This window comes from Lissotriton helveticus, chromosome 4_1, assembly GCF_964261635.1.
Source record: "Lissotriton helveticus chromosome 4_1, aLisHel1.1, whole genome shotgun sequence".
NCBI lineage: Eukaryota > Metazoa > Chordata > Amphibia > Caudata > Salamandridae > Lissotriton > Lissotriton helveticus.
In genome coordinates, this window is record NC_136063.1 from 156,747,871 (window position 1) to 156,773,212 (window position 25,342).

General features: G+C 45.9%; 1 protein-coding gene across 1 annotated transcript in view; it reads left to right on the forward strand.

Moving 5' to 3' along the window:
* Positions 1-5,852: 5,852 nt before the first annotated feature.
* The window catches only part of LOC144827078 (uncharacterized), a 141,526-nt gene continuing 122,036 nt past the window's right edge, over positions 5,853-25,342 (forward strand). The window contains exon 1 of the mRNA XM_078685524.1: positions 5,853-6,005. Within this exon, the coding sequence (XP_078541650.1) occupies positions 5,954-6,005 (52 nt within the window). The 5' untranslated portion in view covers positions 5,853-5,953. The remainder of the gene's footprint in view (positions 6,006-25,342) is intronic.

Consider the following 25,342-nt stretch of genomic DNA (forward strand, 5'->3'; position numbering starts at 1 on the left):
AAAGATGGCACTTTCTCACAACTGGTTCTCCCAAAAGAGGCCTCTAACATTTGTCCCCCTCCATCTGGAGCGTTATTTCATATACTTTATGTGGGATACTTACCCTAGTATCGGGTGTTTCTACCGTGATATAATTATTCATGTCCCCGGTCACCAGAAATTCCATCAGGTTCTGGTGAGCTATTGTTACTTCTGCTGCACTGTCTAGCATTATCAGAGCCCATTCCCTGTTCAGTAGAGGAGTCCTCCGAATTCTGGGCATGTCTAATCTTTAGACCTACAGCCTTCTTCTTTTTGAACTGTGTCTTTTGCTTTGGTTTCTCTTCTTTTTTAGAAGTATAATTTTGAGCATGCTGCTTGTCTCTGGGCTTTGTACGGTCTTCTTCTCTGCCTGACCGTCCTTCCCTCTCGGAGTTTTTCGATGAACCCTTCAAGGAACGAGAGGAACGTGTATCAGTATCCTGATACCTGTCAGGTTTCCTAATATTATCCCTATCTCTAAGGTTGTAACTCTTTTCAGAGGGCTCCTGTGGAGGAGATCTACCTCTGGATTGAGATCTGTTTCTTTAAAGTTTTGTTGTTTTTTATTGTCCCACTTCTTTTTTCTTGAAGCAGGTGTCTGCGTGGAAGTGTCCTTCTCAGGACTGCCCATCATATGTGATTTTAAAGCTTTACACCCAAACGGTCTCTGCTTAATTCTGCATATGCAGTTTCAATTATTTTCGGTGGTTCGTGTTCCTGTTCTAAAGGACTGAACTCCCTTAGATGTTGGCGGATAGCCACAGAAGCTGCTTCCCCTTTATTATTAGCTAATATTATGACTGATACTAGTAACTTCATCCCTGAGTTCAGAGCAGGTTCTGCTCCGTACCCATTTTGTATTTGTCTTAATACATCTGGTATTACCATCAATGACGGGATACCATGAGTTCTGGTGTAAATGGTAACAAAGACTGTACCCCAAGTGGTACAATCCTCTATTTGTGATGTTATCCCCATGGGCAAGCAGATTGTTAGCATTCTGTGTTTTTCACATGGGGTAGTATTTGGAAATACTGCCTATAGCTGTATTATTTTCTGAGCTACCCAGAATGGCATTTGTTCACGTTTTGTTGGCATTTTACCCATTACCGCGTGTAATCTTTGTGGAGTGATTTTAGTTGCTGTACTCTGAGTTTGAGTTCCATTTATTGCAACCATTGTTGGTTGGACTGTAAGTGTCCTCATGACGAATTGCGTCAAGTTTCTGTAGACTTTTATCAATTCTTTGTGTTGTGTGAGTAAGTCTCCTGGTGGCATTTTTTCAATGTCAGGATGTGGTGTGTAGGCCGCTAATATTGGCCATGTTGCCCCGTCTCTTCCGAGCGGGCCGAGTCTCACTTTTCTTATGTGGGGTAGGGTGCCTTTAAACCAGTATAAGTCTTCCTGGTACTTGAGCGGAACCTCTATGTCCTCAAACGGACAATATTCCGCTAGTGTATCTCCTTCTGTGTAGGAATGAAATTATTTGTTCTTGCATTTGCTGCTGGGAATGTAACCCATGAATAAAATACCTCTGTTCTATATGATTTGTGTGCCTCAATCATGAAAGCTACTATGCCACCCCTTGCTGTTACACCAGGGGCAAGCAGTTTCAGGGTGTATTTCTAACATTTTCTGCAATCGGAATTGCATCTGCATTTTCTTCTTCATCTGAGAGGTGCAAACTATGCACAACTCCACCCGCGTTATCCGCGCCTTCAGTCATTGTTTTAGAGACAAAGAAGTATTTTCCAAGAAAACTAAGGTGTTTTTGCACAATGTTTAGGAACACTGTGTCCTTCAAGCTTGATTAATCAACAGCCAATAAATAGGATTTTTTTAGCCTACTCAGCTGTGGTGTAATTTGTGCCCACCCACTCCAGACGTCTCTGGTGTTTTGTGAGTAGGGGTCTCTGAGAAAAGCACAAATGAATTACTCAGTTTCTACTGTTAAATATGTACCCAACCCACATTAAGTGCCATGTAATTTAGTTCCTATATAACCTATACAGGATCTGCGTGTTTGGATCACATAAACTGTGGGACTGGTGGCAGACTGATTCCGTGCACCCTCACCTGGTATGTTAGCCTGTCTGTATCTGCTAGCTCACAGTGCCACTATAATCTCCTCTTACCAAGGAGAGAATAGATTCTGGCAACCTCAGAACATGAAAACCCTGATCCCTCAGAATCGTGGAAACAATGTACTACTTTTCGCTCAGTCACTCGGGCTCCCTTAGTTTGTCTCAGAGAGATACACAGAATAAACAGGTTGGGCGTTTTCAATATGGATTTATTGAACAGTTGTTATTCTAGTGTAGAATAGATGATCTACAACAACCATTAGACAGTAGCAGAGATGTATGATTAGAAGCACTATGAAAGTAAAGGGATGGTAAAGCTCTACCATCTTGCAATAATCATGAATACATCCGAGTATATAAAACACATGATAACAAGTAGGTACTCCTACAATGCCTCGATAACTAGATGTACCTAAATGTACCCAGCATCTGTGTAGGTGTTATGCCAAGAATCCCTCTAGGATCTAGTCAACCCTATTACCTGCGATTAAGAGAATGTGGGACCCCGTCCTGGTCTAGAGTTGGACATCCCGTGAGGGATGTTAGAGCACTGCGAGCTGGAGCGTCTGCATGCAGGAACCTTAGCGTCTCTGGTCAGTGTGTCAGCCAGGACATGTCGGTCTCCTCTCTCCTTCTAAGCAAGATGTGATGTATATATACCCCTAGGTCTCCCCAGGGGTCCTGCCTTGCTGTGTTACTGTGTCTGCCTAAAGGGTGACGTCGGGCCTGAACTTTATACAGAGATATTATACAGGAGATGTTAGTCCTGCTGTGCTTCCAAGAAGCCTCACGCATAATATATGAGATTCGAACTAGGGAAAACCTGCGTTTGGAATGCAGTGTCTATCTAGGTAAAAGGTCAGTACCTAAGAACCGTTATGTATGTAATGTAGCGAAGAATAAAGGTGAAAGGTTGCAATGTTACCAGCGCCTATATGGGGTACCTATATGGAATATAACATTCTGTCTCTCCTATTGGATCCTGCCATGCCTTGTAATGAATGTTCCACAGCTGACTCCAGCTGACTGGAACTGTGGTGGTGGACAAAGACTAAAGAAGAGTTCCATATTACCTGAGTACGCATTTTCTTTCCATCCGCTTGCTTAGCTTTCTGCCCGCCTTCAGCCTCACAATGCACTGCAGCTGAAGCATTTCAGCTTGCGGAATTAACTGTCCTAGGATCAGTTATGTTTTCACAGAAAGTAGGAGAACAGTTTTCATTAAATTATAAAAAGGATGAGCACGTCATGCTTCCCCGATCCTGCAAACTTTGACCACTATACTATTTGCAATTTGGAAAGGGACTGCACTAGTGGCTGGCGTAGCAAGGAAACAAAGGCTTTTACTGGCCACCTCCAGTGGAGTGTCCAGCATAGGTGTTGTGCAAAGTAGAGACTCCTTGTATTTAGGGGACAGGCAAGCTTTGCTAATGTGGGGGAAATAAACAGTAAAGCTTCACACTGCTTATCAGACACAATAGTCCCTAAAAACAGCCAAAACCTATTAGCTCACAATCTTACCTGGCAGTTTGTCTCTCTGAACTGCACTGGCTGCGGCGCAGCAAGTAAAACGAAAGCTGCCGGCTTCTGCCTTAACATCTATGGGGCCAGTCAGCCACATTGCTTGGTCACAGTGGGGTGGCGCCTTTTTCGAAGATAATAACCAGATGAGGTGCCACCCCAGATCCATGTGAGGGCACTGCTTGGTCCTGGAGATTCTATTTTATATCTCAGCTGGCGCTGGTAGACCACTAAGTATGCTGGAGCGATAGGCAGCTTGTGTAGTTGATTGAACCCCTAACCGGCCCGTGTAGAACTTATGAACAATAACTATACAGTTCTGGCCAACAGTGTATTTAACACAGCAGACCTGGTTCTTAGGTAGCACAGAGCGCACTCACTTGCAGTGAGCTCAATGTTTAAAAACAACTCTAGGCTCCTTGAGAACGCCTCGCGTGGTGTGGTCATGGGGCTATAAATGTGTGACTTACGCATTTTAGTGTGGTGATGCAGGGCCCGATTCACAGAATGAACTTAAGACTAAATCCTAAACTAACTACTATTTGGTATTCACAGAATGCACTTACTACTTCCGGGATTCACAGAGTGAACTTACTACTTTCTGGATTCACAGAATAAACTTACTACTTTCGGTATTCACAGAATAGATTTAAGACTACTAACTCTAAATCCGAAATCAGGGAGTAAATTCCGGCCCGGAGGCGGAGCTTCCGGCTTGGGGGCGGAGCTTGCGGCCCGGAGGCGGAATCCCGAAAGTAGTAAGTGCATTCTGTGAATACCAAATAGTAGTAAGTTTAGGATTTAGTCTTAAGTTCATTCTGTGAATCGGGCCCGCAGAAACCACAGTAAGATGCGTTAGTCTAACCCCCAATGCGTTGTGCCTGGCAGGGCTGCCCAGATAGCAGAGAATGCTCCAGCATGCTGTTTCCATCATTTGGAGTTGGCGGCTAGCACTTGTTGCCCTACGGTACTTATAAAGCTGTTCTAGAAGTGCAAAAAAGGACAACAGCTACGGGCATAACCTCCTTTTCTGTCCTCCTTGCCGCAGTCATTACTATTGAGCTAAACATATGTGGACAGAACCCTCCACAGTCAAAATACACTCAACATACTAGTCTTCCCATCTGTCTAAATTCACTTCACAAACATCGCAAATGACAAAATGACATCACCTATGACATCATCTACTACACAATTGATGATATAATGCCACGTTTCCGTCAGCTTCCACAAAGAATGGTGCAAATCTATACACGAACTATCAGTCTGGAATGCAGAAACATAATTATAAGAAAAACCACTGAGGATAATGGCTGGCAATGTGAATTATGATGTCATCATCGGTGTCATTTCTGACCTCCAGGGCCAACGGAATTATGTGATGCAGCGGAATTTCCGCCTAGTAACGATAATCTGTTGTACAACTGCTGTAAAACTGGCAGATTTCAACAAAAATAGAATATTTCTTGCTTTTTTGGGTCAAATGTTCCTAAAAAAGTGCCACATGTGGTGCCGCACAGCAGCAGACTCATAGCAAAGGACAACTCGTCACATTTTTTGTTGCAAATTAATTTATTCCGGTGTGAAACTGGTTCTGATGATATAAAACTTCAGCCCCGACAGTAGAAGCCTCTCTTGCAATGACAAAATAGTGACAAAAAAAGTAACACATTACGCTGCCTCTTTTGCCTTTTCTTGCAGCATAATTTAGTGAACCCTACCGCACAATATTATATGCTCCTCCGTTGCCGCACAATTCCAATGGCACTGGTGATGTCAAATCTGACGTCATGCCCAAAGCCAGAAGCAATGCACTCTAATACGTTTAGCATCTGTAACTTTACGACAAATACGTTGGTTTTGAGTGAATTTGTAATTGTCTTGTCCGATTTACCACAGCAATTTCCTTAAAAACAATCCTGCCTGGCTCACTCCTTCGTGTTACTCTCTGTCTCTCACGTGCTGCTGTTAAGCCTTAGCAGGGATGTGTCATAGTGATCACCCCAACAATGGTATAGGTGTTTCTTTTCCTGGAACTGCCTTTCATAGAAGAATATACTTCCGAGCACAGGTATCTTAAGACCAAGAAACCTGTATCTCTGGTCCTGCAATGTACCAAAACCCCACTCCATACGCCGAAGACATGCAGAGTGCCAACGCAGCTACACCAACCCACACACTTCACACAGGGGCGTTGGAACACCTGCAAACCCCATCAGACGTCACACGCACACGCGCCCACATAAGAAAGACACCACACAGCCAGAAATCACTCAGCCAGAAATCGCCCAGCCATCAGGCAGAGACCTCCTCGTTACCCCGAAGAAATGAAGGTGCTCTTTGTCACTCTCCTGGCTTCTGCCCTCCTTCTGGGGTTCGGTAAGACGTTCAATTGAGTCTGCTGTGAACGAATGAGTGAACGAATGAGTGAATGAATGAATTCGTTTAGACAGTACTGCATCTTACATGAAGCAGAGGGGACGAATATATTCCCGTGAAGAAGACTACGAGAAGCTTACATAGAGTGAACCATTAGTTTGGTCATCACATCGACGAAGCTTGCATAATACCCACGATATCCACACCAGAACCCCTTTGAGGGTTGGAAGTATCACCTCAACTAACAACGAAAAGCAGCATTGGAGAATAGCCTTGAAAAAGTCAGGGGTTACGTTCCCCAGTACGACGAAACACGTGTTGGCTGTGACGTCTCCTTCAATAAGCAACAACAAACCCTGAACAAAAGGATTAAGAAATTTATTTTGCTGGTGTATTAACTGTATTGTGGAAACACTTGTATTTATCAATAACGTAGAATACCAAACGTGTGCTAAGGAGTACCAAGCATCTTGTGGCATTGCCTAACTAGAAGAGGGAAAGTGGTTCTCTTCTCCTTGTAGCACCGTGAAAAAACTTAGCATCCAATTACTTGTATACAAGAAAAGTGCACATCTCCCTGTGGCGCCGTAACCTAGTATAAATTACCACTATTCTAGTAGCCAAATATATAGGACTTGTAGTTTCACCAAGAACCCGACGAACCCAGATCCAAAAACTGAGCAGCAACTTGCAATGGTATTTTTTCATTTACTGGGTATAGTGCACTTTGCTTTGGAAAATGTATACATGGAATAATCTGTATGAAAGACACCTATGTATTTCTGAATTGGGTACAAATTATAGAGTTCAGAAACAGTATATAATGGCACATTTTCAAAGTTGGGAATACTCATACTAGCATGAGAATTAATGGTCATTTTTCATAAAGATTTTTTTTTTACACAATGTCTTTCATTGAAAGGGAGAAATGCATGAAAGCTCAATTGGTAATAACAGATGATTTACAAATCTGAATTACCCCAAGTGTCCCGATAAAAACGGTACCTCACTTGTGTGGGTCGGCCTTGTGCCTGCGACAGGAAACGGCGCAAAATGCAACGTGGTCACACCTAAATTTAGCAGTTACAAATTGACCCTTTTTTGGCAAAGTGCCTACCTCTAGTTTTTGCACCCTAGCTCTGCCGGCACCTAGGGAAACCTAGCAAACCTATACATTTTTGAAAAGTAGACACCCAGGGGAATTCAGGATGGGGTGACTTGACTGCCTACCACCAGGTGTTGTTACCCAGAATCCCTTGCAAAGCTAAGATTTTGACAAAATAAACACATTTTCCTCACATTTCTGTGGTGGAAAGTTCTGAAATCTGCGTGGATCAACAAATTTCCACCCACCCAGCGTTCCCCCAGGTCTCCCGATAAAAACAGTACCTCACTTGTGTGGGTCGGCCTTGTGCCTACGACAGGAAACGGCACAAAATGCAACGTGGTCGCACCTCAATTTCCCAGTGAAATTTTACGTTCTTTGGACAAAGAGACTACCTTTTGTTTTTGAGCCGTAGCTCTGCCAGCACCTTGGGAAACCTAGCAAACCTATACATTTTTGAAAACTAGACACCCAGGGAAATTCAGGATGGGGTCACTCGTCTGCCTACCCCCAGGTTTTGTTACCCAGAATCCCTTGCAAATCTAAAAATGTGACCAAAAAAACACATTTTCCTCACATTTCTGTGGTGGAAAGTTCTGGAATCTGTGTGGATCAACAAATTTCCACCCACCCAGCGTGCCCCCAGGTCTCCCGAAAAAAATGGTACCTCACTTGCGTGGGTAGGCATAGTGGCTGCGACATGAAACAGCGCAAAACGCAGCATGGTCGCACCTCAATTTCCCAGTGAAATTTAGCACGATTCGGACAAAAAGACTACCTTTTGTTTTTGCGCCGTAGCTCTGCCAGCACCTAGGGAAACCTAGCAAACCTATAAATTTTTAAGAACTAGACACCCAGGGCAATTCAGGATGGGGTGACTCGTCTGCCTACCCCCAGATTTTGTTACCCAGAATCCCTTGCAAACATAAAAATTTGACCAAAAAAACACATTTTCCTCACATTTCTGTGGTGGAAAGTTCTGGAATCTGTGTGGATCAACAATTACCCCACCCACCCAGCATGCCCCCAGGTCTCCCGAAAAAAATGGTACCTCACTTGCATGGGTAGGCATAGTGGCTGCGACATGAAACAGCGCAAAACGCAGCATGGTCGCACCTCAATTTCCCAGTGAAATTTAGCACGATTCGGACAAAAAGACTACCTTTTGTTTTTGCGTCGTAGCTCTGTCAGCACCTAGGGAAACCTAGCAAACCTATACATTTTTGAAAACTAGACACCCAGGGCAATTCAGGATGGGGGGACTCGTCTGCCTACCCCCATGTTTTGTTACCCAGAAGCCCTTGAAAACATAAAAAGTTGACCAAAAAACACATTTTCCTCACATTTCTGTGGTGGAAAGTTCTTGAATCTGCGTGGATCAACAAATTTCCACCCACCCAGCGTTCCCCCAGGTCTCCCGAAAAAAATGGTACCTCACTTGCGAGGGTAGGCATAGTGGCTGCGACATGAAACAGCGCAAAACGCAGCATGGGCGCACCTCAATTTCCCAGTGAAATTTAGCACGATTCGGACAAAAAGACTACCTTTTGTTTTTGCATCGTAGCTCTGCCAGCACCTAGGGAAACCTAGCAAACCTACACATTTTTGAAAACTAGACACCCAGGGCAATTCAGGATGGGGTGACTCGTCTGCCTACCCCCATGTTTTATTACCCAGAATCCCTTGAAAACATAAAAATTTGACCAAAAAAACACATTTTCCTCACATTTCTGTGGTGGAAAGTTCTGGAATCTGCGTGGATCAACAAATTTCCACCCACCCAGCGTGCCCCCAGGTCTCCCGAAAAAAAATGGTACCTCACTTGCGTGGGTAGGCATAGTGGCTGCGACATGAAACAGCGCAAAACGCAGCATGGGCGCACCTCAATTTCCCAGTGAAATTTAGCACGATTCGGACAAAAAGACTACCTTTTGTTTTTGCGCTGTAGCTCTGCCAGCACCTAGGGAAACCTAGCAAACCTATACATTTTTTAAAACTAGACACGCAGGGCAATTCAGGATGGGGTGACTCGTTTGCCTACCCCCAGGTTTTGTTACCCAGAATCCCTTGCAAACATAAAAATTTGACCAAAAAAACACATTTTCCTCACATTTCTGTGGTGAAAAGTTCTGGAATCTGCGTGGATCAACAAATTTCCACCCACCCAGCGTGCCCCCAGGTCTCCCTAAAAAAACGGTACCTCACTTGCGTGGGTAGGCATAGTGGCTGCGACATGAAACAGAGCAAAACGCAGCATGGTCGCACCTCAATTTCCCAGTGAAATTTAGCACGATTCGGACAAAAAGACTACCTTTTGTTTTTGTGCCGTAGCTCTGCCAGCACCTAAGGAAACCTAGCAAACCTATACATTTATGAAAACTAGATACCCAGGGCAATTTAGGATGGGGCGACTCGTCTGCCTACCCCCAGGTTTTGTTACCCAGAATCCCTTGCAAACATAAAAATGTACCCAAAAAAACACATTTTCCTCACATTTCTGTGGTGGAAAGTTCTGGAATCTGCATGGATCAACAAATTTCCACCCACCCAGCGTGCCCCCAGATCTCCCGAAAAAAATGGTACCTCACTTGCGTGGGTAGGCATAGTGGCTGCGACATGAAACAGCGCAAAACGCAGCATGGTCGCACCTCAATTTCCCAGTGAAATTTAGCACGATTCGGACAAAAAGACTACCTTTTGTTTTTGCGCCGTAGCTCTGCCAGCACCTAGGGAAACCTAGCAAACCTATACATTTTTGAACACTAGACACCCAGGGCAATTCAGGATGGGGTGACTCGTCTGCCTACCCCCAGGGTTTGCTACCCAGAATCCCTTGCAAACATAAAAATTTGACCAAAAAAACACATTTTCCTCACATTTCTGTGGTAGAAAGTTCTGGAATCTGCGTGGATCAACAAATTTCCACCCACCCAGCGTGCCCCCAGGTCTCTCGAAAAAAATGGTACCTCACTTGCATGGGTAGGCATAGTGGCTGCGACATGAAACAGCGCAAAATGCAGCATGGTCGCACCTCAATTTCCCAGTGAAATTTAGCACGATTCGGACAAAAAGACTACCTTTTGTTTTTGCGTCGTAGCTCTGTCAGCACCTAGGGAAACCTAGCAAACCTATACATTTTTGAAAACTAGACACCCAGGGCAATTCAGGATGGGGTGACTCGTCTGCCTACCCCCATGTTTTGTTACCCAGAAGCCCTTGAAAACATAAAAAGTTGACCAAAAAAACACATTTTCCTCACATTTCTGTGGTGGAAAGTTCTGGAATCTGCGTGGATCAACAAATTTCCACCCACCCAGCGTTCCCCCAGGTCTCCCGAAAAAAATGGTACCTCACTTGCGAGGGTAGGCATAGTGGCTGCGACATGAAACAGCGCAAAACGCAGCATGGGCGCACCTCAATTTCCCAGTGAAATTTAGCACGATTCGGACAAAAAGACTACCTTTTGTTTTTGCGTCGTAGCTCTGCCAGCACCTAGGGAAACCTAGCAAACCTACACATTTTTGAAAACTAGACACCCAGGGCAATTCAGGATGGGGTGACTTGTCTGCCTACCCCCATGTTTTATTACCCAGAATCCCTTGAAAACATAAACATTTGACCAAAAAAACAAATTTTCCTCACATTTCTGTGGTGAAAAGTTCTGGAATCTGCGTGGATCAACAAATTTCCACCCACCCAGCGTGCCCCCAGGTCTCCCTAAAAAAATGGTACCTCACTTGCGTGGGTAGGCATAGTGGCTGCGACATGAAACAGAGCAAAACGCAGCATGGTCGCACCTCAATTTCCCAGTGAAATTTAGCACGATTCGGACAAAAAGACTACCTTTTGTTTTTGTGCCGTAGCTCTGCCAGCACCTAAGGAAACCTAGCAAACCTATACATTTATGAAAACTAGACACCCAGGGCAATTTAGGATGGGGTGACTCGTCTGCCTACCCCCAGGTTTTGTTACCCAGAATCCCTTGCAAACATAAAAATTTACCCAAAAAAACACATTTTCCTCACATTTCTGTGGTGGAAAGTTCTGGAATCTGCGTGGATCAACAAATTTCCACCCACCCAGCGTGCCCCCAGATCTCCCAAAAAAAATGGTACCTCACTTGCGTGGGTAGGCATAGTGGCTGCGACATGAAACAGCGCAAAACGCAGCATGGTCGCACCTCAATTTCCCAGTGAAATTTAGCACGATTCGGACAAAAAGACTACCTTTTGTTTTTGCGCCGTAGCTCTGCCAGCACCTAGGGAAACCTAGCAAACCTATACATTTGTGAACACTAGACACCCAGGGCAATTCAGGATGGGGTGACTCGTCTGCCTACCCCCAGGTTTTGTTACCCAGAATCCCTTGCAAACATAAAAATTTGACCAAAAAAACACATTTTCCTCACATTTCTGTGGTAGAAAGTTCTGGAATCTGCGTGGATCAACAAATTTCCACCCACCCAGCGTGCCCCCAGGTCTCCCGAAAAAAATGGTACCTCACTTGCATGGGTAGGCATAGTGGCTGCGACATGAAACAGCGCAAAACGCAGCATGGTCGCACCTCAATTTCCCAGTGAAATTTAGCACGATTCGGACAAAAAGACTACCTTTTGTTTTTGCGCCGTAGCTCTGCCAGCACCTAGGGAAACCTAGCAAACCTATACATTTTTGAAAACTAGACACCCAGGGCAATTCAGGATGGGGTGACTCGTCTGCCTACCCCCAGGTTTTGTTACCCAGAATCCCTTGCAAACATAAAACTTTGACCAAAAAAACACATTTTCCTCACATTTCTGTGGTGGAAAGTTCTGGAATCTGCGTGGATCAACAAATTTCCACCCACCCAGCGTGCCCCCAGGTCTCCCCAAAAAAATGGTACCTCACTTGCGTGGGTAGGCATAGTGGCTGCGACATGAAACAGCGCAAAACGCAGCATGGTCGCACCTCAATTTCCCAGTGAAATTTAGCACGATTCGGACAAAAAGACTGCCTTTTGTTTTTGCGCCGTAGCTCTGCCAGCACCTAGGGAAACCTAGCAAAACTATACATTTTTGAAAACTAGACACCCAGGGCAATTCAGGATGGGGTGACTCGTCTGCCTACCCCCAGGTTTTGTTACCCAGAATCCCTTGCAAACATAAAAATGTGACCAAAAAAACACATTTTCCTCACATTTCTGTGGTAGAAAGTTCTGGAATCTGCGTGGATCAACAAATTTCCACCCACCCAGCATGCCCCCAGGTCTCCCAAAACAAATGGTACCTCACTTGCGTGGGTAGGCATAGTGGCTGCGACATGAAACAGCGCAAAACGCAGCATGGTCGCACCTCAATTTCCCAGTGAAATTTAGCACGATTCGGACAAAAAGACTACCTTTTGTTTTTGCGTCGTAGCTCTGCCAGCACCTAGGGAAACCTAGCAAACCTATACATTTTTGATAACTAGACACCCAGGGAAATTTAGGATGGGTGACTCGTCTGCCTACCCCCATGTTTTGTTATCCAGAATCCCTTGAAAACCTAAAAATGTGACCAAAAAAACACATTTTCCTCACATTTCTGTGGTGGAAAGTTCTGGAATCTGCGTGGATCAACAAATTTCCACCCACCCAGCGTGCCCCCAGGTCTCCCGAAAAAAATGGTACCTCACTTGCGTGGGTAGGCATAGTGGCTGCGACATGAAACAGCGCAAAACGCAGCATGGGCGCACCTCAATTTCCCAGTGAAATTTAGCACGATTCGGACAAAAAGACTACCTTTTGTTTTTGCGCCGTAGCTCTGCTAGCACCTAGGGAAACCTAGCAAACCTATACATTTTTGAAAACTAGACACCCAGGGCAATTCAGGATGAGGTTACTCGTCTGCCTACCCCCAGGTTTTGTTACCCAGAATCCCTTGCAAACATAAAAATTTGACCAAAAAAACAAATTTTCCTCACATTTCTGTGGTAGAAAGTTCTGGAATCTGCGTGGATCAACAAATTTCCACCCACCCAGCGTGCCCCCAGGTCTCCCGAAAAAAATGGTACCTCACTTGCGTGGGTAGGCATAGTGGCTGCGACATGAAACAGCGAAAAACGCAGCATGGTCGCACCTCAATTTCCCAGGGAAATTTAGCACGATTCGGACAAAAAGACTACCTTTTGTTTTTGCGCCGTAGCTCTGCCAGCACCTAGGGAACCTAGAAAACCTATACATTTTTGAAAACTAGACACCCAGGGCAATTCAGGATGGGGTGACTCGTCGGCCTACCCCCAGGTTTTGTTACCCAGAATCCCTTGAAAACATAAAAATTTGACCAAAAAAACACATTTTCCTCACATTTCTGTGGTGGAAAGTTCTGGAATCTGCGTGGATCAACAAATTCCACCCACCCAGCGTGCCCCCAGGTCTCCCGAAAAAAATGGTACCTCACTTGCGTGGGTAGGCATAGTGGCTGCGACATGAAACAGCGCAAAACGCAGCATGGTCGCACCTCAATTTCCCAGTGAAATTTAGCACGATTCGGACAAAAAGACCACCTTTTGTTTTTGCGCTGTAGCTCTGCCAGCACCTAGGGAAACCTAGCAAACCTATACATTTTTGAAAACTAGACACCCAGGGCAATTCAGGATGGGGTGACTCGTCAGCCTACCCCCAGGTTTTGTTACCCAGAATCCCTTGAAAACATAAACATTTGACCAAAAAAACACATTTTCCTCACATTTCTGTGGTGGAAAGTTCTGGAATCTGCGTGGATCAACAAATTTCCACCCACCCAGCGTGCCCCCAGGTCTCCCGAAAAAAATGGTACCTCACTTGCGTGGATAGACATAGTGGCTGCAACAGGAAACGGTTCAAATCGTACGGTGGTGAATTTACATTACCTTATTGCAAAACTACCTTGATTTTGGGGGGGGGCATCTGAGTTTGTGGCCCGGGGCTAGGTGGTATTCATTGCAAAGTAGCAAACCCAAACAGTTCTGAAAACTAGACACCCGGGAGAGTCCAGGGAGGTATGGCATGTGTGGGTCCCCCAATGTTTTCCTACCCAGAACTCTTTGCAAACCTTAAAAATAGGTAAAAATAGCACTTTTCCAAACATTTTGGCGTGGGATCACCGTGCCGGCAAAAAAGTCCTACCACCCTGCATTCCCCTTGTTCTCCCGAGTAAAAGGATACCTCACTTGTGTGGGTGCCCCAAAGCAGAACACGCCAAAAATGAATTTTCACATGCCTTTGGCCCACCCACACAAGTGAGGTATCATTTTACTCGGGAGAACAAGGGAAACGCTGGGTGGTAGGACATTTGTTCCGGCAGCGAGATCCCACCCAAAAAAGTATGGAAAAGTGGGTTTTTGGACCAAAATTTCAGGTTTGCAGGGGTTTCTGGGTAGGAAAACATTGGGGGACCCACGCATGCCATACCTCCCTGGACTCCCCCGGGTGTCTAGTTCTCAGAACTGTTTGGGTTTGGTAGTTTCCAAAGATGCCTGCCAAGCCCCGGGCCAAAAGCTCAGGTGACCCCCTCAAAAAATAAGATTATTTGGCTAAAGGTAATGTTTTGGTCTCCACAGTATGAATTGGGCCTTTTCCTAAAGCAGCCGCTATGCCTACCCACGTAAGTGAGGTACCATTTTTATCGGGAGACCTTGGGGAACGCTGGGTGGGAGGTAATTTGTGTGAGCCCAATGATGCCACGCTTTCCCACACTAAAACGTGTGAAAAAAATGATTTTTTCCAAGCAAAAAAAATGAGGTTTGCAAGGGATTCTGGGTAAAGGAACGTTGGAGGATCCACGCAAGCCATACCTCCTTGGAAGCCCCCGGGTGTCTACTTTTCAGAAATGTGTGGGATTGGTAGGTTTCCCTAGATGGCTGTCTCGCACGGGGCCAAAAACCCAGGTAACCCCTCTTGCAAAAGCTGGTGGACTTAACATTTTCACCATTGTTAAATTCACCAGCTTTTGCAAGAGGGGTTACCTGGGTTTCTGGCCCCGTGCGAGACAGCCATCTATGGAAACCTACCAAACCCACACATTTCTGAAAAGTAGACACCCGGGGGCTTCCAAGGAGGCATGGCTTGCGTGGATCCTCCAACGTTCCTTTACCCAGAATCCCTTGCAAACCTCAATTTTAGCAGAAAAAAATCAATTTTTTCACACGTTGTAGTCGGGGAAAGCGTGGCATCACTGGTCTCACACAAATTACCTCCCACCCAGCGTTCCCCCAGGTCTCCCGATAAAAACGGTACCTCACTTGCGTGGGTAGCCATAGTGGCTGCAACAGGAACAGGTCCAAATCTAACGGTGGTGAATATAAAATACCCTGAAGCAATATAAGTTTGATTTGGGGGGGGGCACCTGAGTTTTTGGCCCGGGGCTGGGTGGTATTCTTTGGAAAGTAGCAAACCCAAACAGTTCTGAAAACTAGACACCCGGGAGAGTCCATGGAGGTATGGCATGTGTGGGTCCCCCAATGTTTTCCTACCCAGAACTCTTTGCAAACCTTAAAAATAGGTAAAAATAGCACTTTTCCAAACATTTTGGCGTGGGATCGCCGTGCCGGCAAAAAAGTCCTACCACCCTGCGTTCCCCTTGTTCTCCCGAGTAAAAGGATTCCACACCTTAACAGAGTTACTCAAAAGTCAAACATTCAAGCACGGCTATCTATTCCTCAAAGACACACACATAAAGGTTGGATTTGGCACGAGGGCGAGTGATGGTTCAGTACATAAAATTTTATTAACAAGATATTTCAAAAAAATGAAATGCTCTGTCAATAAATAAATGCATAAAAACTGAACCAGTGACTCGCAACTCGTGAGCTGTAAAGCCACGACAAGGCACCAACCGTTTTACAGGCCATTCACGCACCTTTCATACCTGATACAAACCAGACCATTGACACCATCCGAATGGAAAAGCAACACATAACAACAATCACAATAAGGGGCAAGGTACACCCTACTGCAGAAAGAGAAAAAAAACAATTATTACTGCACACCCATCTAATCCGCAAGCACACACACATACTGGTTGGATTTGGCACGAGGGTGAGTGATGATTCAGTACATACAATTGTGTACGCAAGTAATTTCACAAAAATGAAATACACTATGTATAATTGAAAGTATGATAAACTGAACCACAGACTCACAGCTCGTGAGCTGTAAAGCCACGTCAAGGCACCAACCTCTTTACAGGCCATTCATACACCTTTCGTACGCGTGACACATACAAAACATTCACACCGCCAGCCGCGGACCCATCACATTCCAACACTCACACCAGCAAACAGCGCCATTCAAGGGCCCATCACTTTCACACGCCCACATTTCGGACACTGCAACTACACAAAATGATGGACTGTGTGGAGTGTCACTCAACTAGCAGTGTGTGTAGTGACCAACAGAAAGTAACTACTCACACACCGCCTGCCGAGTGCCAGTCCACCCACACCACCATCCAAGCACCAGACCATGCACACCGCCAGCCAAACACCACTCAGCGCACACCGACAGCCAAGTACCACTCCACACACAACACCAGCCAAGCATCACTCCACGCACACCACCAGCCAAGCACCACTCCACACACACCGCCAGCCAAGCACCACTCCGTGCACAGACAGCCAAGTACCACTCCATGCACACCACCAGCCAAGTGCCCCTCCACACACACCACCAGCCAAGCGCCACTCCACAAACACAACACCAGCCAAGCACCACTCCGTGCACAGACAGCCAAGTACCACTCCACGCACACCGTCCAGCCAAGCGCCACTCCACACACACAGCCAGCCAAGCACCACTCCACACACACCGCCAGCCAAGCACCACTCCGTGCACAGACAGCCAAGTACCACTCCATGCACACCACCAGCCAAGCGCCCCTCCACACACACCACCAGCCAAGTGCCACTCCACAAACACAACACCAGCCAAGCACCACTCCGTGCACAGACAGCCAAGTACCACTCCACGCACACCGTCCAGCCAAGCGCCACTCCACACACACCGCCAGCCAAGCACCACTCCACACACCCCGCCAGCCAAGCACCACTCCGTGCACAGACAGCCAAGTACCACTCCATGCACACCACCAGCCAAGCGCCCCTCCACACACACCACCAGCCAAGCGCCACTCCACAAACACAACACCAGCCAAGCACCACTCCGTGCACAGACAGCCAAGTACCACTCCACGCACACCGTCCAGCCAAGCGCCACTCCACACACACCGCCAGCCAAGCACCACTCCACACACACCGCCAGCCAAGCACCACTCCGTGCACAGACAGCCAAGTACCACTCCATGCACACCACCAGCCAAGCGCCCCTCCACACACACCACCAGTCAAGCACCACTCCACGAACACCACCAGCCAAAGACAAATCCAAACACAACACCAGGCAAGCGCCAAACCATGCACACAGTCAGACAATGGACACTACACGCAAACCAACATCATACTTTAGTTTTTTTTTTTAAATAAAAGAGAAACAAAAACAAATTGCAAATTGGTACAAATCTACTAACTCGACAACTAAATCTAAAAAGACTACACAAATACAAACTTTGAAACTGAACAATAACTATTACAGAATAAAGACCAACCAGTTCACTTTACCACTCATTGATACTCCCAAAAATTATTTTGCGTGTGGTACAATCTAAAACAAGCAGGTACACACAGCCCGGGGTTTGAAGGGCAGTCGGGGCAGTACATGCGAACCTCCTTCCGCAAACCTCTTCGCCAACAGACTCTACATCTCCGACTGGGAAAGTCTTTTGAGGGTGTAGGAGGAATATGATCAGAAAAGTGGCGATCTTTCAATCTGGCAACATCCTCCACCACTCCAAATCTAGGAACACTTGCCTGTTCCACTAAAACAAGGCTGCCTATTACAGACTCCTGAAACTTTACAAAAGTCAACTTTGACTGGGGACAAGATTTCTGGAACACAATAAAAGCATTAAAGGTTGCCAAGTGGAAAAGATGGATAGCCAACTTCTTGTACCAAATATAAGCCTTACGAAGAGCAGCATACGGTTCCAACCTCTGATCAACTCTGTCAACACCACCCATGTACTTATTGTAGTCCAGTATGCACACAGGTTTGCGCACTTCTGCAACCTGACCCCAAACATTCCGCGGTTCAGTGCTTTCATCATGTATTGTAGTCAACATGTAGACATCTCTCCTGTCTGTAAACTTCACAGCTAGAAGCTCCTCACAACGCAAAGCACTGCACTGTCCCCGAGCAAGCTTTCGACAAACAAGTTCTTTTGGGAAACCTTTACAGTTTGAGCGGATTGTGCCACAAGCAACAGTGTCCACTTTGGCCAATTCCCGGAACAACCGCACACCAGTGTAGAAGTTATCGACATACAAATGATGGCCTTTGTTAAAAAATCCACGACCAAGTTCCCACACAATTTTCTCAGTCACTCCAAAAGTCGACGGACAACCAGGGGGGGTTAATCCTGGATTCCTTACCAGAGTACACCCTGAAATTAGAGACATATCCAGTCTCACTGTCACACAGCATATACAGTTTAATTCCATAGCGTGCCCTCTTACTAGGAATGTATTGCCGAAATACCAAGCGGCCCTTGAACAACAGCAAAGACTCATCCACTGCAATTTCTTTCCCAGGATAAAAGATCTCAGAAAATCGATCAACCAAATGATCAATGACAGGCCGAATCTTGAAAAGACGGTCACAATCAGGGTGATCTCGTGGCAAAGCAAGACTATTGTCAACAAAATGCATCATCCGCAGCAGAAGCAAATACCTATCACGAGTCATGACTGCCGGAAATATAGCTGTTGCCATCAAGGGACTAGTAGACCAATATGAAGCCATTGATGGTTTTCTAAGCAAGCCCATCAAAAGAGTTAAACCCAAAAACTTTTTCATCTCCTCCAAATGGGTGGGAGTCCACCGGGTAGCTCTAGCGTGGGGCTTAAGGCTGGCACTGTTCACCCTCAAAAAATTTTCAGCATACAAATTAGTCTGCTCTACAATCTCTGCCAAAAACACATCATCCATAAACAACTTGAAAAAATCAATAGGCAAAAAGTTTTCAGTGTTCACCCTACACCCTGGAACACCAGTAAATTCAGGCAATGCCGGCTGCACCATGCCTGGTGCAACCCAGAGGTCAGAACTTTCATCGTCAAGTCTTGCAGCCGCAGGCCGCCGCCCAGCTAACTCTTGTCTCACAACACCAACTGGAAGTCTAGCAGCCCCAGGCTGCAGCCCAGATGTCTCTTGCCGCACAATTGGCACATCACTGTCCTCCGCAACCACAGGCACAACCATGTCCTCCAAAACTGTAAACACAGCAATGTCCTCCCCAACCACAGGCACATCATCCACACCAAAAGTAGCTTCATCAGCACTCAAAGTGTCTTCATCATCAGATGAAGCCATGTGTTGAGAAAACTCACTACCTGAATCTTCACCTCCCACCTCTGGCTCAGAATCAGAGTCAGACTCTGGACCATGGTCAGAGGAAGAATCAAAAAGCATTCCAACAACTTGCTGAGCAGTAATCCGGCGGCTAGCCATTATCCTTACAAATAAAGGAGTCTGCACAAACAACTCAACAACCCCAACACTGCGCAAAGTAAGATAAAAATGTAAGACTTTTACACCAAAAAATATATTTAGAAAAAATATACAATTCACTTACAAGACACAACTACACTCACCAGCACCTACTCTGCAAAGACACAGCAAATAGGCAACGATATCCCACTAGAAAGAAGAAAAAAAAAACCTTACATCTACAGAAGGACACATCAAAAACAAATGCAAAACATGTTTTACAATCACAACAAACAGCAACAACACATACTCGTATTACTACACACTTTGCAAAATAAACAATTACATTACAATTGAACAAAAAAAAGGTCTCTTACCAAACACATGCAACTACAGAAACAGCAGAACAACAGAACCACCAGTAACAGAACCGCACACTGCAACAATCTAAAGAGAAAAAAAACCAATACACATTAGAAGAAACAAAAACAACACACATTACAACAGGCTATGTCACAGGGTATGTCACAAATGGGGTGTCTGCCCCCAAGGGGGGAAGATTATAAATCATTATAAACGTGGGCCCCCTGGAAGCAACCCTACGGAGGGCAGAGAGGCCAAATAAAGACACGGCAGAACATACTGAAAACAAATGGGCCCAAGGAAGCAACCCTTGGCCAAGGGGTCGCTCCCTATAAAAAAAATAACCCTGGAGTCTAGTGGGCTTTTCTATTCCCCCCCAGAAAAGTCTAAAAAAATATTAGGGCCACTAGGAAGTGACCCTTCCCCAACGGGTCGCTTCCTTTTCAAATAAAAAACAAATCCCTGGTGACTAGTGGGCTTTTCTGCTCCCCCTGGGTGCAGATCGGCTGAAAAAACGGCCGATCTGCCCCAGGGGGGGCAGAAAAGTCTGAAAAATATTTTATCCCCCTAAGGAAGCGACCCTTTATAAATAACAAACACTCCCTGGTGTCTAGTGGGTGCAGATCGGCCAAACAAAACGTCCGATCTGCCCCAGGGGGGGGCAGAAAATTCTAAAACATTATTTGACCCCCTAGGGAAGCGACCCTTGCCCAAGGGGTCGCTTCCTTTATCAATAACAAACAATCCCTGGTGTCTGTGAACAATATGACAATCCTCTAGTGGATATATAAGGCTTCAACTCTCTGCACGGTGCATTATCTGGTTGTGCACCACAACCAAGAAGGTCATTCACATACCAGACAATTGGCATTTCTACAAAGGGCAATAATGCTCAACACAGTGTTAGAATCCCCAATATCTCTGGTTGACTGAGGTAGATACCGCAGGCCAAGCAGGGACCCGTGAGCCCCAACGTTAGGGAAAAGACAGGTCGCCTCCAGAGATAGCCCCCGCTCCACCCCCTTGGTAGATTGACACGAGGAGCCAGGCTTATCTTCAAGGCTTAATGTGTAAAGTATTTGCAATTACGCTCACAGCAATCCAATGATGACACCAGAAATAGGCTCCACACGAGTATCATGGAAAACAAGTATAGGTTTATAAAACGATATACGATACGACCACACAATACTAAACCAACACATGCGTCGGGGTAATGTTCCCCCTGGCCTATCAATGAGCTAAACTAGACAATCCTACTTAATCCTAATGTCGTAAAATTTGGGGGCATATTATCAAGCACCGGTGTTAAAATTATCGCCATTTTATCGGCAGGAAACTGCTGATAAAACGGCGATAATGGGCTTTGTAAGACCTGGCACCTTGGCGTGAGTCTCCCTTCCACTTTTTGCTGATGTGCCTCATGTGTTTTGCTGGTGTTAGCTGCTCAGAGCACTGTGCCACTGCCAATCAGTGCCACATTGCAAGTGCTCCCTATGAAAAGTATATACATTGATTGGGTTCCATGATTGGCTTATTTGGTTTACTGTCAGTCACCAGTAAAGTGCACCAGGAGTGCCAGGGCTTGTAAATACATATGCTGCTGGTGGGCCTGCAGCACTGGTTTTGCCACCCACAGAAGCGGCCTAGTAAAATGTGCGTAGGTCTGCCATTGCAGAACCTGCATGCAGTCTGGTACTGTCATGCTGACTGCGCAAGTACCCCTACTTGCCAGTCCCTAAACCTTCCCTTAACCTCATATTAGTCACCCCTATGGTAGGCCCAAGGGCAGGGTGCATTGTAAGCATAAGATAGGACAAGCCCTGATGCGTGTGGCATGTCCTAATAGTGAATTACAGACATTTTCGTTTTTCACTATTGTAAGGCTACCTGTGCTCATAGGCCAGAATGGGCTGCTGGAATTATTACACTCTATGTTCCCAGCAGGCTTAGGGAACATGGTAGAAAGTCAAGTTTAGTATGCCTGAACTCAGAATAATAAAATACTTATTTTAGTAAAGTTTATCTTAATATCCTGTGTTTGCAAATGCTACTTTTAGAAAGTTAGCATTTGCTTGCCTGACCATTTCAGCCCGCCTCTGCTAGGATGTGTATCTGCTGTCTGGTTTCTGTGAGTGACAGGGCTGGTGGATTCCAGGAGACAGTCTGGGCTGCCAGGTGGTGAATAGAGAGATTACTCCAGGATAGGTGGGAGGGGTGCCCCTTGACTCTGAATAGGGCTGTGCTCTGCTACCACAATGCTGGCTTCACCCACTGCGGAGCGTCTGATGTCTCAAGAGAGACTGGCCTGTGGTGGGTGCCTTGCTGCAAGAAGGAGAGAGGAGAAAAGACTGAAAGACTTTTGAATTTACTTGTGCATCTTTGTGAACAATATCCAAGGGCTTGCTGGTGAACTTGCCCCCTGAACTGAGCCCCAGGACCTTTGGGCTCTATTCCCCCCTGGAAAGAGAAGCTGCTGTGAGTGCTGCATTTTCCCCGCAGTTCTACTGAGGAAAGCTGAGCCCTCTGAAAGGCCCTGGGCACCCTCGTCCCACCGAGCAATGCGACTGCTGCCTGACAAGCCCCAGCTTACATCGTAAGGACCAGCCCCGCTGGCCCAAGCACCGTGACTGCCGCCTGCCTGAGCCGTGGTCTGCGCCGCCAGAAAGGACCCGCCCGGTCCACACATCGTGACTGCGTAGCCCCCCTGCGAGCCGTAGCTCGCACCGTGCCGACCGGACCTCGTCTGGTGCCTCCCTTCCCCGCTGTGAATTGCCCTGTGACACGCAGCCGCCGCCGTTTGTGAACAGCTGCGGCGCGTGGTGTGGAGGAGTACGCGCCATACTCGGGAAGCTTTTGCCAGCTGACTCGCACCGCTTCTGGGCCCCCCCTCTTTCCAGGATCGGAGCGCATCAACGAGGGAAGAACCTGCCCACAACTCATCGCTGCCCTCCGGAGCCATCGAGCTGTAGCTTGCATCAACGGAGGAAGGCACCGCGACGTGGGACATCGGATCTACGCCTGCATTGTCTGCACCAAACCCCCAAGAACAAAGGTACTGTGAACGGTATCGCCATACGAGTTGCACTACCACTCTACGACTCGCACCGCCTGTAGGTACTAAAGCCTATGGAACACCTCGAACTGTGCTCTGTGCCCCGCTTCTCAAGGTAAACACTTGTGTCCTAACACCGAGGTACGAGTCGCACAAGCGTAGTACGACGCGTACCCCTTGTTTACATCGGCCGTGTCATACGCGTCTAATGCGAGGCAAGTGAGGGGTAGTGAGGCATTTTCTTTGGTTACCATACGAAGCGTACAGGAGCGCTACGAAGCGCTCAGGCTTTAACGAGCAGCGCAACAACGCTTTAGACATTGCCTGAAGTACTGTAAAGCCATTTTTAGAGTCATTTAAACCATTCTAAGTATTGAACATTGCCCCTAAGAACTGTGGCCTCATTTTAAAAGTAACTGGAACCATTTTTAAGTCCTAAACCTATAATCTAAGCCTGCTGGACAGTTTAAATATAAAGAGTATATTTTTACAGAAAAACAGTCTTGGGTCTCTGTGTGGTGGGTTGATAAGTTGATGTGTGTATTATGACAAGTGCTTAACCATATGTACTCCGGGGATTAGCCTTGTCTGCTCGCGCCACGCCGCCTAGAGGGTGAGCAGGGGTTATTTCTAGGAGTAGTCCTTTGCCCTGACTAGAGGAGGGGGTCCCTATTTGACACAAGTGTATACCTGCGCCTACCAGAGACCCCCAATTCTAACAGGTGATAAAGAATATTTAATTGCTTGTGTGTCCAGAAGTTTACGTGGAGCAGAATTAAATTACTCGGTAATAGAAAAAGAGGCTTTGGCCTTTTCTGGGCTATGAACAAGTTTAGAAACTTTGTTTGGAGAACTTATTTCAAAGTATGTTCTGACCATAAGCCATTGAAAGAGATTTTTACTAAAAAATGTTTGGATTGCATTTCCTCAAGGATTAGGAGATGGGTTATTGGTCTTTAAGATTTCAATTTTGTTGTGGAGCATCTTCCTCGCGTTGACAATGTCACCGCTGATTGTTTATCTCGCCTTGTATGCGATACTGAGGAAGAACAAGTTGAGAATGATTTTGTAGAAGAAGAAGTGAATGTGTGTGAATTAACCTCTGGTATAATACAAGAGGATGAGTGGAAAGATGAAGTAAAGAAAGATGGTGAGCTTACGAAGGTTATGCATATGATAAAGTCTAAAGTTCCCTTTGACAATTCTTTGGTAAATGTTTGGCACTTAATTGCAGAAGAATTGTCTGTGGAAAATGAAATCTTGTTAAGAGGTTATACGTTAATTCCTCCTTCCTCTCTTAGGAAAAGATTAATAGAGGATGCCCATACAGGACACTTAGGAATTGTGAAGACCAGAGAGAGACTTAGAACTTCTTTCTGGTGGCCTGGAATAGATGTGGAGATCGAGCGAGAAGTAAGGGAGTGCTTGCAGTGCAAAATCAGTGAGGGTACTCCTCATTCTGTACCCATGGTTTGTCGCAGATTACCGAATGGTCCATGGGAGGATATTGCCATTGATATTGTTTGCCCAATTAATGGTGAACATCGCACTCCATTCTTGATAGTTTTGATAGATCTCTATTCCAGATGGGTTGAGATTTCTTGTGTATCAAATGTGACATCTTCTTGTGTGATTTCTTTTTTACAAGACATTTTTAAAAGAGAAGGTTTTCTTATTACACTTCTATCTGACAATGGTACTCAATTTTGTTCCGGTCAGATGTCTGATTTTCTTTTGTCCTGTGGAGTTTTGCATAAAAAATGTGCTGTTTATCATCCTGAAACCAATTGAGCAGTTGAAAGATTTAATAGGGTGATAAAAGAAAATATCCAACTCTCTAGAGTAAATTCTTTAGATTGGAAGGAAGAGTTGCAGAAATGTATTTTAGCTCAACGTTTCTCCCCTCCCACTTCTACTCATTTCGCTACTCCCGGCCTTGGGAAAAATTACGGAACATCTAGTCCATAGCGAGCTGAAACGCTACCTGGATGATAACAACCTTCTTCATCCCCAACAATCCGGTTTCCGCCCCAAGCACTCGACAGAAACCGCTCTCATTGAACTCTCTGACACCATAAAAACTTTACAAGATCAGAGAAAAAACTCCATCCTAATCCTTCTCGACCTAACGGCGGCGTTTGACACCGTCTCCCACACCGTCCTCATCAGTAGACTCAGGGACATTGCTATCTCTGACTCCGCCCTATCCTGGATCACGTCTTTTCTCTCTGACCGTTCCCAAACTGTCACTCTGGGCCCATTTCACTCCAAAGACAA